Source organism: Telopea speciosissima, chromosome 3 (genome assembly GCF_018873765.1).
Source record: "Telopea speciosissima isolate NSW1024214 ecotype Mountain lineage chromosome 3, Tspe_v1, whole genome shotgun sequence".
In the NCBI taxonomy this organism is placed as follows: Eukaryota; Viridiplantae; Streptophyta; class Magnoliopsida; order Proteales; family Proteaceae; genus Telopea; species Telopea speciosissima.
This window is the reverse complement of record NC_057918.1, coordinates 70759270-70772862: the sequence shown is the minus strand read 5'-3', so window position 1 is coordinate 70772862 and position 13593 is coordinate 70759270. Positions and strand designations below refer to the sequence as shown.

The 13593-nt window shown below is 41.4% G+C and overlaps 1 protein-coding gene across 2 annotated transcripts in view; it reads right to left on the bottom strand.

Moving 5' to 3' along the window:
- LOC122655517 overlaps window positions 1-13278 on the bottom strand; it is a 48868-nt gene extending 35590 nt beyond the window's left edge. The window contains exons 1-4 of one of the 2 annotated variants that reach the window (XM_043849708.1): window positions 13222-13278; window positions 12460-13183; window positions 11270-12305; window positions 10624-11221 (exon numbers count right to left, since the gene is read on the bottom strand). In XM_043849708.1, the coding sequence (XP_043705643.1) occupies window positions 10624-11221; window positions 11270-12305; window positions 12460-13183 (2358 nt within the window). In that variant the 5' untranslated portion in view covers window positions 13222-13278. Of the gene's footprint in view, window positions 1-10623; window positions 12306-12459; window positions 13184-13220 lie in introns of both variants that reach the window. The other variant, XM_043849707.1, reaches the window with a different exon arrangement.
- Between the last annotated feature and the right edge of the window lie 315 nt (window positions 13279-13593).

Here is a 13593-nt window from a genome sequence, read left to right as displayed (position 1 = left end):
GGTTTAGGCTATGATTATTGGAGTCTACCCACGGGGGGGATCTGGAGGATTACGACTGGTGTGGGCTCCATACAACAATTGAGGTTACGTCTCGGGGAAGTGAGAAAGAACCGAGAATGTTTTCCCGAGTAGTTGGCGTAGCACAGACTTAGTGACTTAGACTCTTGATATATGGAATTAAGAATAAAATTGAATTCTTGCATAAAGGATTTTGTTTGACTATGCTTGTGTGTAGTTTATCTTTCGCATACTGGGCTCAATGGAGCTCACCCCTGTGGAATTCTTTCTTTTAGATGATTCTATAGGTGGATATTATGGTGGCGGGGAGGATAATTTTGAGGGAGAGGATAATGATAATGGTGTGTATGCTGGTATGGACCGAGACGGGTGTGACCCCTATTATCCAGACGATCAGGGTGTCCCCGGAGAATAGGGACTGATGATGAAGATAATGGTACAAAAACACATGATTATGAAAGATACCACTAGCTGGTCCAGGGTTACTAAAAGAGCAACAGATAAAATTCAACTTGATAATATTCTAAAGAGGGACCCATTCAACTAGCTTTATTTATTTATTTATCCACCAAGTTCCCATTTACAGATTGTAAGAAGTATTGCATCGTCCCAAGAATCAGACTGGGATTGTATGAATATTGTAAACAGCATTGGAATGAATGCTTGAGTGATTGGAATCGATCACCCAAGCCCCTTTATTTATAATAACTTGAAGTAAACTAATCAAAGTACAAATAGGAATAATAACACCTCAGTCCTAGTCCTACTAGGAATTCCTAATACAACTAGGAATGCCAGAATAGGACTCAACTGAGGATAAAACAATAAAAATAAAATAAAATAAAAGAATCCAATCTGACTAGTACTACTCCTAACATGACTAGGACTAATCCTAATCAGCTAGGACTAGTAGGAGTAATCCCAATCCAACTAGGACTGCTTACCCCAATCGGGTAAGCAGCCTATTTCAACACTCCCCCTCAAGTTGGAGCAAAGATGTTGATCATGCCCAACTTGACTAGATTAGGATGAAACAATTTTCTAGACAATCCCTTGGTGAAGATATCGGCAAGTTGATCCATGAGATGTCACAAAGGGAATACAAATCAGCCACTTCTAACTTCTCTTTGATGAAATGCCTATCCACCTCAACATGCTTGGTACGATCATGCTGTACTGGGTTGTGTGCTATGTTGATAGCAGCCTTGTTGTCACAGTACAGCATCATAGGAAGACGAATAGGAACACCAAGATCTTTTAGCAAACCTTTAAGCCATAGTAACTCACAAATACCTTGTGCCATAGCTCGAAACTCAACTTCGGCACTAGAACGAGCAACCACATTTTGCTTCTTGCTACGCCATGTAACAAGATTTCCACCTACAAAGGAGCAATACCAGAAATAGACTTCCGATCAGCAGAACCAGCCCAATCAGCATCGGTGTATGCTTCTATCCGTAGATGACCATGCGTAGACAAAAGAATTCCTTTTCCATGAGCTAACTTCAAATAGTGCAAGATACGAAGAACAGCCTCCATATGAGAAGAGTAGGGATCATGCATAAACGGCTCCACGATACTCACGGCGATAGCAATGTCGGGACGTGTGTGTGAAAGATAAATCAACTTCCCTACAAGTCTTTGGTACCGGCCTTTATCAACAGGCTCACCCTCTTTCTCCTTGAGTCGAACAGTAGGGTCCATAGGAGTATCTGAAGGATGACAGCCTAGCAACCCGGTCTCAGCCAATAAGTCTAGGACATACTTCCTTTGGGAGAGAAAAATGCCTTTAGAAGATCTGGCTACTTCAATCCCAAGAAAGTATCGTAGTTTTCCTAGATCTTTAATCTCAAATTCTTGTCCAAGGAAGGTCTTCAACCGTCTGATCTCATCGCCATCATTGCCAGTAACCACTATATCATCAACGTAGACTATAAGAACAGTGAGTTTTTCACCAACCCTCTTTATAAAGAGTGTGTGATCAGCATTACTCTGCTTATAGCCCACAGAAATCATGGCCTTGTGGAACCGGTCAAACCATGCTCGAGGTGACTGCTTCAGCCCATAAAGTGCGCGCTTCAGTCTGCATATTTTTCCTTGGTTTCTGTCACAAGAGAACCCTGGTGGAATGTCCATAGACACCTCCTCATCCAGTGTTCCATTTAGGAAGGCATTTTTTACATCTAGTTGCTGCAAATCCCATCCAAGGTTGCACAAGATAATAACACACGAACAGTATTTAACTTTGCAACAGGTGCAAAAGTTTCCTGGTAATCAATGCCGTATGTCTGAGTGAACCCCTTGGCCACGAGTCGTGCTTTATACCTATCCACAGTGCCATCCACCTTCTGTTTCACTACAAACACCCATTTACATCCAACGGTTTTCTTCCCAGGTGGAAGAACCACAAGCTCCCATGTGTTATTTTTCTTCAAGGTGTCCATTTCTTCCATCATAGCTGCCTTCCACTTTCCGTCTGATAAAGCTTCCTGCCAATTGTTAGGAATACGAACAGAAGAAAGAGAGGAAATAAAGGCACGAAAGGATGGGGAAAGGGAATCATAAGAAACAACGTGAGATATGGGATGCTGAGTGCAAGTTCTGACACCTTTGCGAAGAGCAATAGGTAAGTCAGGATCATTACCAGGTGGAGAGGCAGGTTCTGGATCCGGGTTCGGCAATTGGATGGGTACTGGAGCAACAGTTGATTGAACCTGCTTATGTTTCCTTGCATAGGTCTTCACATTACTGGCATCAATCCTCCTCTGAAATTCACTAATTGTCCATTGGATAGGAGTCTGGACCGGGGTAGATTGCTCCCCCTGAATAGCTATGGTCTCCCCTTGTGTAGGAACCTCTTCCCCTGCCTCAGGGGGAGTACTAGGGGCAGGCCGAACTGGTTCAGACTCATGGTAAACAGACTGAAGTGGAGGTGGAGAGTCAATAGTCAGCACATCTTCACTAACACTCTCCCCCTGAAGAGGTGGGGACACATAATATGGAACATGTTCATGAAAGACAACATCCATGTCGACAAAAGTCTCGGATGGAGGGTAGTAACATTTGTACCCTTTTGGGTAGCGAATAACCCAAGAAAATGCAGAGGCTACGTGGGTCAAGTTTACCAGGGGACCTTGTATCCCTAGCATAACAAACGCATCCAAACACCTTAGGTGGGACTATAAAGGAAAAAGAGCCAAGTAATAGCTCAATAGGGGCTTTTGAAAGAAGAACCCGACTGGGCAGCCTATTAATTAAATAGGCCGTAGTAAGGACAGCATCCCCCCAATAAAGGGAAGGGACAGTGCGAGCAAACATAAGGGCCCTAGCCACCTCCAGGAGGTGGCGGTTTTTTCTCTCAGCCACACCATTTTGGGCTGGAGTGTCGACACAGCTGGTCTGATGGAGGATTCCATGTGCAGCAAGGTATTTTTGGAACTGACCTTCCATATACTCTTTCCCATTGTCACTCCTCAAAATTTGAAGAGTGGCATTAAACTGGGTCTTAATCATTTGATGAAAGTGTTGAAAACATAAAAAAACTTCACTCTTTGTGTGCAGAAGGTAAACCCAAGTGAACCTAGAATAGCAGTCAATGAAAGTGACATACCACCGATGGCCAGTCAGGGAAGCTTTCCTACTAGGCCCCCACACATCAGTATGAACAATATGAAATAAGGAAGAGGATCGTTTATTAGAAATAGGATAAGTTGAACGCGTCTGTTTAGCCAAGACACAAGGCTCACAAAAAAAATCTTCCTTATTACAGTCTTTAACTAATGCTGGAAATAAATTGGATAAAGTACCTAAGGGGGGATGGCCTAGTCTAGAGTGCCATTTATGTAAATCAAAAGAGAAAGATGCCGAAGGCAAAGCCGGAGTTGGATCGCCATCAAGCAGGTACAATCCGCCATGCACTTTACCCGATCCAATCGTCTTCCCCGAGTCCAGTTCCTGAAAAACACAGTGAGTGGGAAAAAAGGTCACTTTACAATTTAGGGATTTAGTGATACTGCTAATGGAAAGAAGGTTAGTTGTAAATTTGGGAATATGCAACACAGATGACAGTGTAAGGGAAGGAGAACAACCAATGGATCCTTTCCCTGAGATGGAGGAGAGGGACCCATCAGCAATTTTGACTTTATCCTTACCAGAGGCAGGAGAATATGTATTAAAAAGGCTAGAAGAACCTGTCATGTGATCAGTAGCACCGGAGTCAATGATCCATGGGAGTGGATACTACTTGATGCACAATGACCAAAAAAGAAATACCTGCGGGCAAAGAAGGAACCTGAATTGGCAGCAGACATAGTAGAGGCGATTGATGTGTTCAACATACGACGCAAAGCCTGGAGTTCTTCCGGGAGAAACCAATGTCGATGGGAGTTGGAGCTACACTTTCGGTATGATTGGCTTTGTTTTTAGACTTAGCACGACCACGTTTGGCCTCAAAATCAGCTGGCTTTCCATATAATTTCCAACACTGAGCCTTGGTGTGATATGGTTTGTGACAATGCTCACACTTAACAGGCTCTTTGGTAGTAGAAGCAGCAACACTGTCAGAAGAAGCAACAAGAGTGGGGCCAGCAGTTTATAAGGCTGATCTCTCAACTTTGGGAGTAATCATCATGGCAGCCCGTCGTGTCTCTTCACTGTGAACATAAGAAAAAGTCTCCTCTAAAGTGGGAAAAGGAACCCGTCCAAGGACTTGCACCCTAATAGGATCATAGTCATCATTGAGGCCAGCCAGGAAATCATAGACACGGAATTGGTCTACATAGGTGTGGTAGGCAATAATATCAACAGTAGTAGTAGGCTGAAACCGAGCATAGTGATCCAATTGCTGCCATAAACATTTGAGGGCAGCATAGTATTTGGTGACGACATCTCCCTCGAGTAGTGGTTTGGAGTGTCTTCCGATTTCATAAACACGAGCACCACTTCAGAACGACCATAAGTGCCCTTGACGCTGTCCATATCCGTAGCAGATTCGAGGAGAAGATCTCGACTAGAGAGGTCGGTGGTCATAGAGTTCAGAACAAAGGACATTACCATTGCATCATTGGCAGCCCATTTAGTACGAGCAACACCTTCTTCAGTAGGTTGTTTGGTGGTGCCAGTGAGGTGGCCAGTGAGTCCCCTACCAGCCACTGTTAGGGATAATGATCTGGCCCAAATCAAGGAGTTTGTACCATCAAGCTTTATGGCAGCAGGATAGGGAAGAAAATCAGACCTAGTTTGATCTCCTCCGAAGTAGCGATAGTCATCTCGAGTCACCCATGATTCAGCCAAACAGAAAAATCAGATCGTAAAAAAACTGATTCGAATGGGTTTTTAATTTGCGAGTTTTTCAGCCGTCGAGAATGGGCTGAAACCTTGGTCGAGTTCCCTACTAATACCAGGGAAGATAACCTCCAAAAATTAGCTCTTTCGATGAGCCAATAAAAACCCTAAATTTTGACAAATTTAGGAAGAAGCTTGATTGCAGGAAATTGCGAGAAAAGTGCAGCATCGTATCTCAAACACTTCTGCAGTCTTCAACTAAGGGCTGGTGTAGACCAATAGAAGCAGGGAACAATCTCCATAAAAAAGAAATCAAACTTCAGGTGTAAGAAGAGCTCGATCTCCAGGGATGGAATAATCCTGCCGGCAGATTTAGGTCACACCAGCTGTTCTTCGATCTTCAATGAGGTGACATTGAGGGCAGCAACTAAAATTGCATTAGATCACCTCACAGTTGCTGCCCTGATGTGGAGAAGGAGGCCGAGAGTGGCGGAGAGAAGAAAAAAAGGAAAAAAAGAGAAAGAAGAGAGAGGAGAGAACCTGAAATCGAGAGAAGCTGTTTCCTAGATCGATTAGGCTCGATACCATGTAAACAGCATTGGAATGAATGCTTGAGTGATTGGAATCGATCACCCAAGCCCCTTTATTTATAATAACTTGAAGTAAACTAATCAAAGTACAAATAGGAATAATAACACCTCAGTCCTAGTCCTACTAGGAATTCCTAATACAACTAGGAATGCCAGAATAGGACTCAACTGAGGATAAAACAATAAAAATAAAATAAAATAAAAGAATCCAATCTGACTAGTACTACTCCTAACATGACTAGGACTAATCCTAATCAGCTAGGACTAGTAGGAGTAATCCCAATCCAACTAGGACTGCTTACCCCAATCGGGTAAGCAGCCTATATCCAAGGCTACAAATGATAGGCATGTCCCTTCCACAAGAAATTCCAAGTCCATCTTTCTGGCTTCTTCGAGAAGTTGCTCGCTGACAGTTAGAGAAGCAAGCGACACAGTCTGAGATTTTCTGCTTAGAGCATCAGCCACTACATTGGCTTTAACAGGATGGTATTGAATGGTGCAGTCATAATCTTTCACCAATTCCAACCATCTTCTTTGCCTCATGTTTAGCTCCTTTTAGGTGAAAAAATACTTCAGGCTTTTGTGATCACTGAAGATTTCACTTTTCTCTCCATACAAAGTAAATAGTGTTTTGTATATAATATTATTTTTTATTTTTTATTTTTTTTTACTTAGCATAGAAAGTGGATTACAACATGTGGCAGTAGTGGGATTAGGTTAGGGCTTAATGGCTTTCTTAGAAACAAACACCTAGCAAAGTGCTTAGCTGTCAAGGCAAGGGCTAGATGAATAGGAAATCCTTAGTGGGATTAGGAAGGGCAAAATAGTAAATTCATAAATCAGGTTTTATTATTAAAAAAAAAACACAATAAGGTATAATAAAAGACCCATCTTTGTTTCTTCCATTTCAGCAACGTTGGAGAAACAGAGAGGAACTTGGAGGAAAGAAAGAGAGAAAAGAGAAAAGAAGAGGAAAAAAAAGGAGATCAAAGGAACGATTGGAAGAGGATTAAGAAGAAGAGGATTAAACTTGGAGGTGGAGAGGGGGTTCGGCCATGATGGCTGACCACCGCCCCTTTCCCCTTGCTGGCAATAGTAGTGGTGGTGGCTCTAGCCGCCGGATCCAACCACCACACATGGTGGTGGTTGTGACCTTGTTTCATCTTTAAAAAAAAAAAAAAAAAAAGAAGGGGCTGCTATGTGCAAGAAACGAAGGTGAGAGCTTGAGGTTGAAGATGGGTGAAGAGAAACTCTCTCCATCCGGTTCGGTTTGGGTTGGTTTAATCTAACCCAATCTAACTAATATCTGTTTGGCAACATTATATAAGTGTCACTAAATAGCCCAACTCACAATACATAATACCAAACAAACCCCTAAACATCAATCTAAACTAAAGCCTAAGTTCTGTTTGGAAGGATAGCAAAACAAAGAATAATAACTAGGTGCCTAATATGAGAAACCAAACAGTACCTACAACATGAAACCTTTGAAAACCAAATTTTCAGAATTGACACCCTGTACGAAAATAGAGATATCTCACTCTCCAGAACTTCAAATCCGCTGATTTCAAAACCTTTGTAAACTAGACACGACAACGGACATTTTTCGTTTAGGAACTAAAACCAGATTTGGAGAATATGGGTCCCATTTCGGTCGGTGAATACATCCGATCAGCAGACTAAAAATTTCTGAGTAGATCTAATGAAAACGGTAATAACTCACAAACCGTATATCGTAAATTCACGAAACCAACGCCAACCTTTTCATAACAGAAACATGATCCAAAACCATGCTTTGGTCCAACACCCATTCCGGACAAAAACTCCCCACACCTGATCTCGAAGTCGAAGTTTAAACAAAGAAATAGATTTTGGACAGTTGGGCTACGCTGATCGTATGTCCCTCAACCGTAAATGATTTTGGTCCGATTCTAGTGTCATTAAAACCACAACAAAAAGAAGTAAATTTTCATAAAGAAGCCCAAAACCGAAACTTAACATATAAGACTCGACAGTACGACAAAGTCACCTGAAATGCAAATGAACAAGAAAAAAAATCAAAGATTGAACAAAATACCGATTAAGAATTCTAATGAAATGAGCCTTGTAATAGGAAATTAGACATTTCACTGGGACCAGATCCGAAGCCTATCTCCGACCCAGACTTGGTAGACTTTGTACGAAAGAGAAAAGGTAAGTGGGAATAAACATTGAAATCTTTTGGGATTGTTTAATGCATTCTAGACTTGATTATTAGGAATCATGCACAAATATTTAAATACTCTTTCTTTACGGAAACGTTTTGTTGATCTTCATGATTAATACTTATGGATATGGAATAGTGGAATATGAATGATATAATGTGGAATGGTTGTAATGTGAATCTTATGTGTTATAATAGATGTCGTTGTCGGCTTGGAAACGAGAGGTATGGTGTGTCGTAATATGGGATGCGGGAACACTGTACACCTCGTACTATGTCATTTAGACTACATATGGCTAGGGATGTCATTCTCTGGTGCTACAACCCTCACCAGCAGGGGTTCAGGTGTTGGTGATCATAGTCCCCTGTCACTGCGGAGTGTGATGGTACGTCGGGATGGGGTTTAGGCTATGATTATTGGAGTCTACCCACGGGGAGGATCTGGAGGATTACGACTGGTGTGGGCTCCATACAACAATTGAGGTTACATCTCGGGGAAGTGAGAAAGAACCGAGAATGTTTTCCCGAGTAGTTGGCGTAGCACAGACTTAGTGACTTAGACTCTTGATATATGGAATTAAGAATAAAATTGAATTCTTGCATAAAGGATTTTGTTTGAATATGCTTGTGTGTAGTTTATCTTTCGCATACTGGGCTCAATGGAGCTCACCCCTGTGGAATTCTTTCTTTTAGATGATCCTATAGGTGGATATTATGGTGGCGGGGAGGATAATTTTGAGGGAGAGGATAATGATAATGGTGTGTATGCTGGTATGGACCGAGACGGGTGTGACCCCTATTATCCAGACGATCAGGGTGTCCCCGGAGAATAGGGACTGATGATGAAGATAATGGTACAAAAACACATGATTATGAAAGATACCACCAGCTGGTCCAGGGTTACTAAAAGAGCAACAGATAAAATTCAACTTGATAATATTCTAAAGAGGGACCCATTCAACTAGCTTTATTTATTTATTTATCCACCAAGTTCCCATTTACAGATTGTAAGAAGTATTGCATCGTCCCAAGAATCAGACTGGGATTGTATGAATATAGAGGTTGATTTCTTACCATAACTGACTTAAGAGACCAGAGAAGAATTTCAAAGAAGCTGCACCATGAACATTAGTGAGCAGTAAAGAAAAGAACAAAGAACATGCCGGCTAGCATCTTAGGTTTGAAAGGTTAAGAAGTGAGTGTATAGGTGTAAAACTTAAATCAAGGTTGTTTGATATGGAAAAATAGAATTGGAGTTTTTTAGTTTATAGTATACTACAGAACATGAGCTAAATGAGTAAAGATATTAGAGGTACTTATGAGTTCATAATTATTGCAATTAGATAAATTGGAGTCTCATCACTATTAGTCCTTAATAAATTGGAGCCTGTTATTTTTATAATTGGACTAAATTACATCACAAAAGGAGAAAAGAAGAAGAAGAAGAAGAAGAACCATTAGTGGCCTGTTTGGTGCTTCATCCCAGAACATATTTATTGAGTAGGAGTAAGCAGATGAGTAAAGTCATAAAAGTAGGAATATTTATAATCCTACTGGACACACCATGACTTCCTAGAAAGAGTATGACAACAATATGCAGTGACAATAGGCATCCTTACGAAAAATAAACACCAAAAGGTTGATTATATTGCAATCCAAGAGAGTGCCAGGTAGAGGTAGAGTTGTTGTAAATATAGATTGGAAGCATTCCTTTGTAAAGTAAGCTCATCAGATCTAACTTCACAAACCGATTAAACTTGGATGTCAGAAAACAAGCATATTTGGACAGGTTTAACAGTTACTACCCAATCATAGAAGCCTATAAGCATTACAACCATGCAATCCTCGGCACAATTGTCCATGACCTAATGACTCTGAAACCTTCAATACTGTAGTGCTAATCTCGAATGTTGATTCAAGCAGGAGATCAGCTTGCTACAGGATCGCAGGAAAAAAGGACAAGCTAGATTAGAAATTTAAATAACTCATAGAGAATTTCTCAGATTGATCTGAAATTCAAATTGATAGCTCAGTTTATCAGGTGGAATAAGACTGTAAAGTATGATCCAGATCTGATGGCTGGATCTCAAGATATGGAGTTTTCCTATTCTAACCACGAAACTAGAAAGCAACCAGAAAATTCAGAATCGTTGCAGGGAATTCTTGAGATCGTAACAAAGATCAGAACTAAGTTACTGATTTAGAAACAGAATCCTAAAACCATAAACAAAAATCAGAACTAGCAATTAAAAGTAGAAAGCAGATCCTGAAATCCCAGAATTAAAGAAACCTAGTTGAACTTAATATATTGTTGAATTTTAAAACAAGAATTGCAACATTGACATAAATATCATCCAAATTTTGTCCAATTTAATCAGTTGAATGAACCCAGTGAAATACTCTACTACCAACTTCCAGCAACAGAATTAATGGCTGATCAATACCAAAGTAATGTGATGCAAATGTGTGATAGGATTTTGCATTTTTGTATGGATTGAATAGGAATAACAGTAAACTTTTATCACACACCTTTGAAGATGTTGGGGGTAAAGAAGCCTGCCTAACAGTTTTCCCAGGTTCAGTCAGCTGCCGAATCTCTTTAAGTTGTTTTGCTATATCCTCTAAGAGTTGCAACTGTATTTTCTCCCTTTCTCTGTGCTCCATAGGAAAACTCAGATTCTCTCTTTCCTCTTGCACAATCCTCAACTTTTCTCTTAGCCACCCAACTTCAGTGTCAAGTTTCAGTCTTTCATTATCAACTGCAGACATGGAATTCCTCCGCAAGTCAAAGGGAAAAGATTTGCCATGTATGTTACTGATTGGTGGCATCTCAGCAGTCAAGTCAGAGAAGCTTCTATGAATGTCTCGTTCAGTTGCTGCCCTGCTTGTACTCGGTTGATCAGTTGAAGCATTAATCCTACTGATACCAGAGGGGTCAAATGGAAGACCATGTATCCTAGACCTGTTTGAATCTGAGTCTGTCAATCCTGCATGATTTTCTTCTCTAGCTTCCTCCTTAAACAACTTAGATCTGTCATCAATCACATGAACATCACAAAGACATGGTTCAGTCTCAACCTTAGAAATATGTTGAGCACTTCCTCCTCGATCTGCATTTCTTCCATGCTTTTCCAAATCTTCACCATCACATGGAAAATTGATTTCAGTCCCACTAACATTTGGGTCTGCCTCCATTTCAACACCTTGGCATTGTCTAGCATTATCCTTTTGAACATGTCCTTCATTACTTGAAATGATAGTTTTCTCAAGAAAGCCATGTTTTGGAGGGCTGTTTAACTTATATAACCTGAACACTGTCTCTAATATCTGCCCTTCTCCTTGAGTAACAGATGGTTCCTCATCCATGGATACCATTCCCTTCTCCTGAATCTCTTGGTTACAATCATCAAAGGATCCTGACACATGTGGATTAATTTTTTTGGGACTCACTTTCCTTTGGCTATCCACATTTTCCATGAAGTTGGCATCCTTATCCCAGTCTGAAGATGGTAGTTCTTTCACAAAAGCATGAAAGGAACTTGGTCCCTCAACAGTGTGTGTCTCATAACTGGTTGATGTTTTAACATTTTTCTCTATTTCCCTTTTGTCAATAGATTCACTAATCTGCTGCAGCATCCGTACTGGATCCTGATTCGAATCCAATGAAAAAGTAGACCTTGGTGCTGATATTTCCACCGTATCATTCACATTACCTTTCATATGCTCATTGTTAAGCAGAATCAGCTGCCTATAAGTTTCCACTTCCTTCTCCAGAAAGTGCTTCTCCCTCTCTCTCCTCACAAGAATCTCTTTGAGAATGTCCATTTCCTCTGCATCATAAGCAGATTTCTCTTCAATCATTCTCAGATACTGCCTTGCTTCCATCTCTATCGATGCCTTCTCCTTTTGAACACGCAGTATCATGGCCATGGCTTCATCAGCAGCAGTTGCAGCAGCACTTCGTTCCTTCTCCAACTCAAGGTACAGAGCAGCACGAGCAGCTTGCTCTTCTTCAAGTGCTTGTTCCAAGACTCTAATCACATGTTTCTCATCCCCATCAAACCTTAGCTCATCTCGAACATTGCGAATTAATTCTTTATCAGATGGTTCATCCTTCTCCATGATCCTACTCTCACCAAATGATCCATTCACTTCAAAGCCATGCAGGCTTCCTTCACCCAGTCGACTACCAGTGCGCCCCTCCCTGTCATCTGAAATCTCAAAACGTAAACATTAGCATTCCTTACATTGCAGTAACCAATGTACGCACATTCACATATAAATGAATCAATAGATCATGTTCAGAACAAAATTGAAGAAGATTTTTTCAAGAAAAAAGACAAAAGATTTTGAACGCTCGCTCACCTCGGAAGGCAACCCTAGCGGAACTCATAGGCACTGAGCCTTCTTCAGAAATTTCATGACCAGTTTCGCTCATGCTGTAAGGGGAATGAGAGACCTCTCGATTGATGAACCGTGGGGGATCAGAGAATGAGACAGATGAGGATTTCTTATGTTCAGCAACAGCTCTGCGCCGGCGACGTAAACCGGACCTCAGCTTCTGACTCGCAACTCCCTTCCCCTTAACATCGGTGCGGCTGTCGCGTAAAGGAGCAGAACTCATCAATCGAAACCCATCTAGTTCACTCTTATGCGACAGCTCTCTCACAGCAAAGTTCTGAGATCTTCTTCTCCTGGCATCGGAGAAGGAACTGGACGAAGCTTCTCCCTCCATCTCCTGAGGTCCATCACAGCGTTCTGTGTCTCCCAATAATCTAACCCTAAACTGGCACTGTTTGTCATTTATCCAGATAGAATCGAATGGGAACTTGCTCTTCACAGATAATTGAACAGATGAGATCTCCCGCGATGGGTAGTCTACGAGTAGTCTCTGCAAGCACTTACCGCCATGAGGATCACCGAAAAGTCCGTTGCAGGGGCACGGCAAGTGCCAACCGAAGATACCCAAAAATTTCGAGGCAAAGAAAGCAAGGGTCGATCCACATAGCAATAGATAAGCCAATCCAAGATCCAAAAAAGCCCCAACGAGCCCACAGAACGTCCATGAATGAATCTCGTGGCACGCCATTCAAAACATACAGACTAGAGCAGATCAGAAAAGCATGTAGTATGATAGTATCCACAGCTACTGAAACCACAACAGAAACAAAAGATAAGTTTCTGTTCAAACTGAAGGAGATTGGATAGAAATCAATACAGAACAATCCTCAAAGATCCTTTTATGAAAATACCCAACTAGAAATGAAGAGTTTGAAAGCACCAAATTAGAAAACCCAGAAGAGGAAATCAGATGTAGTTGTTGATCGAGAACAACACGAGGACCCGGACAACTTCGTCTCTTGCTTCATATTCTTCTTATGCTTGAGTTGCAGAGACGAGTAATATTCGAGGCAGTCAGAACGGTCACTCGGTCAGGTTGTGGAGTAAAGTGTCAGAAGGCTGGGCAGCGGGCAGCCGTTCTTAAGTCTTAAGTCTTAA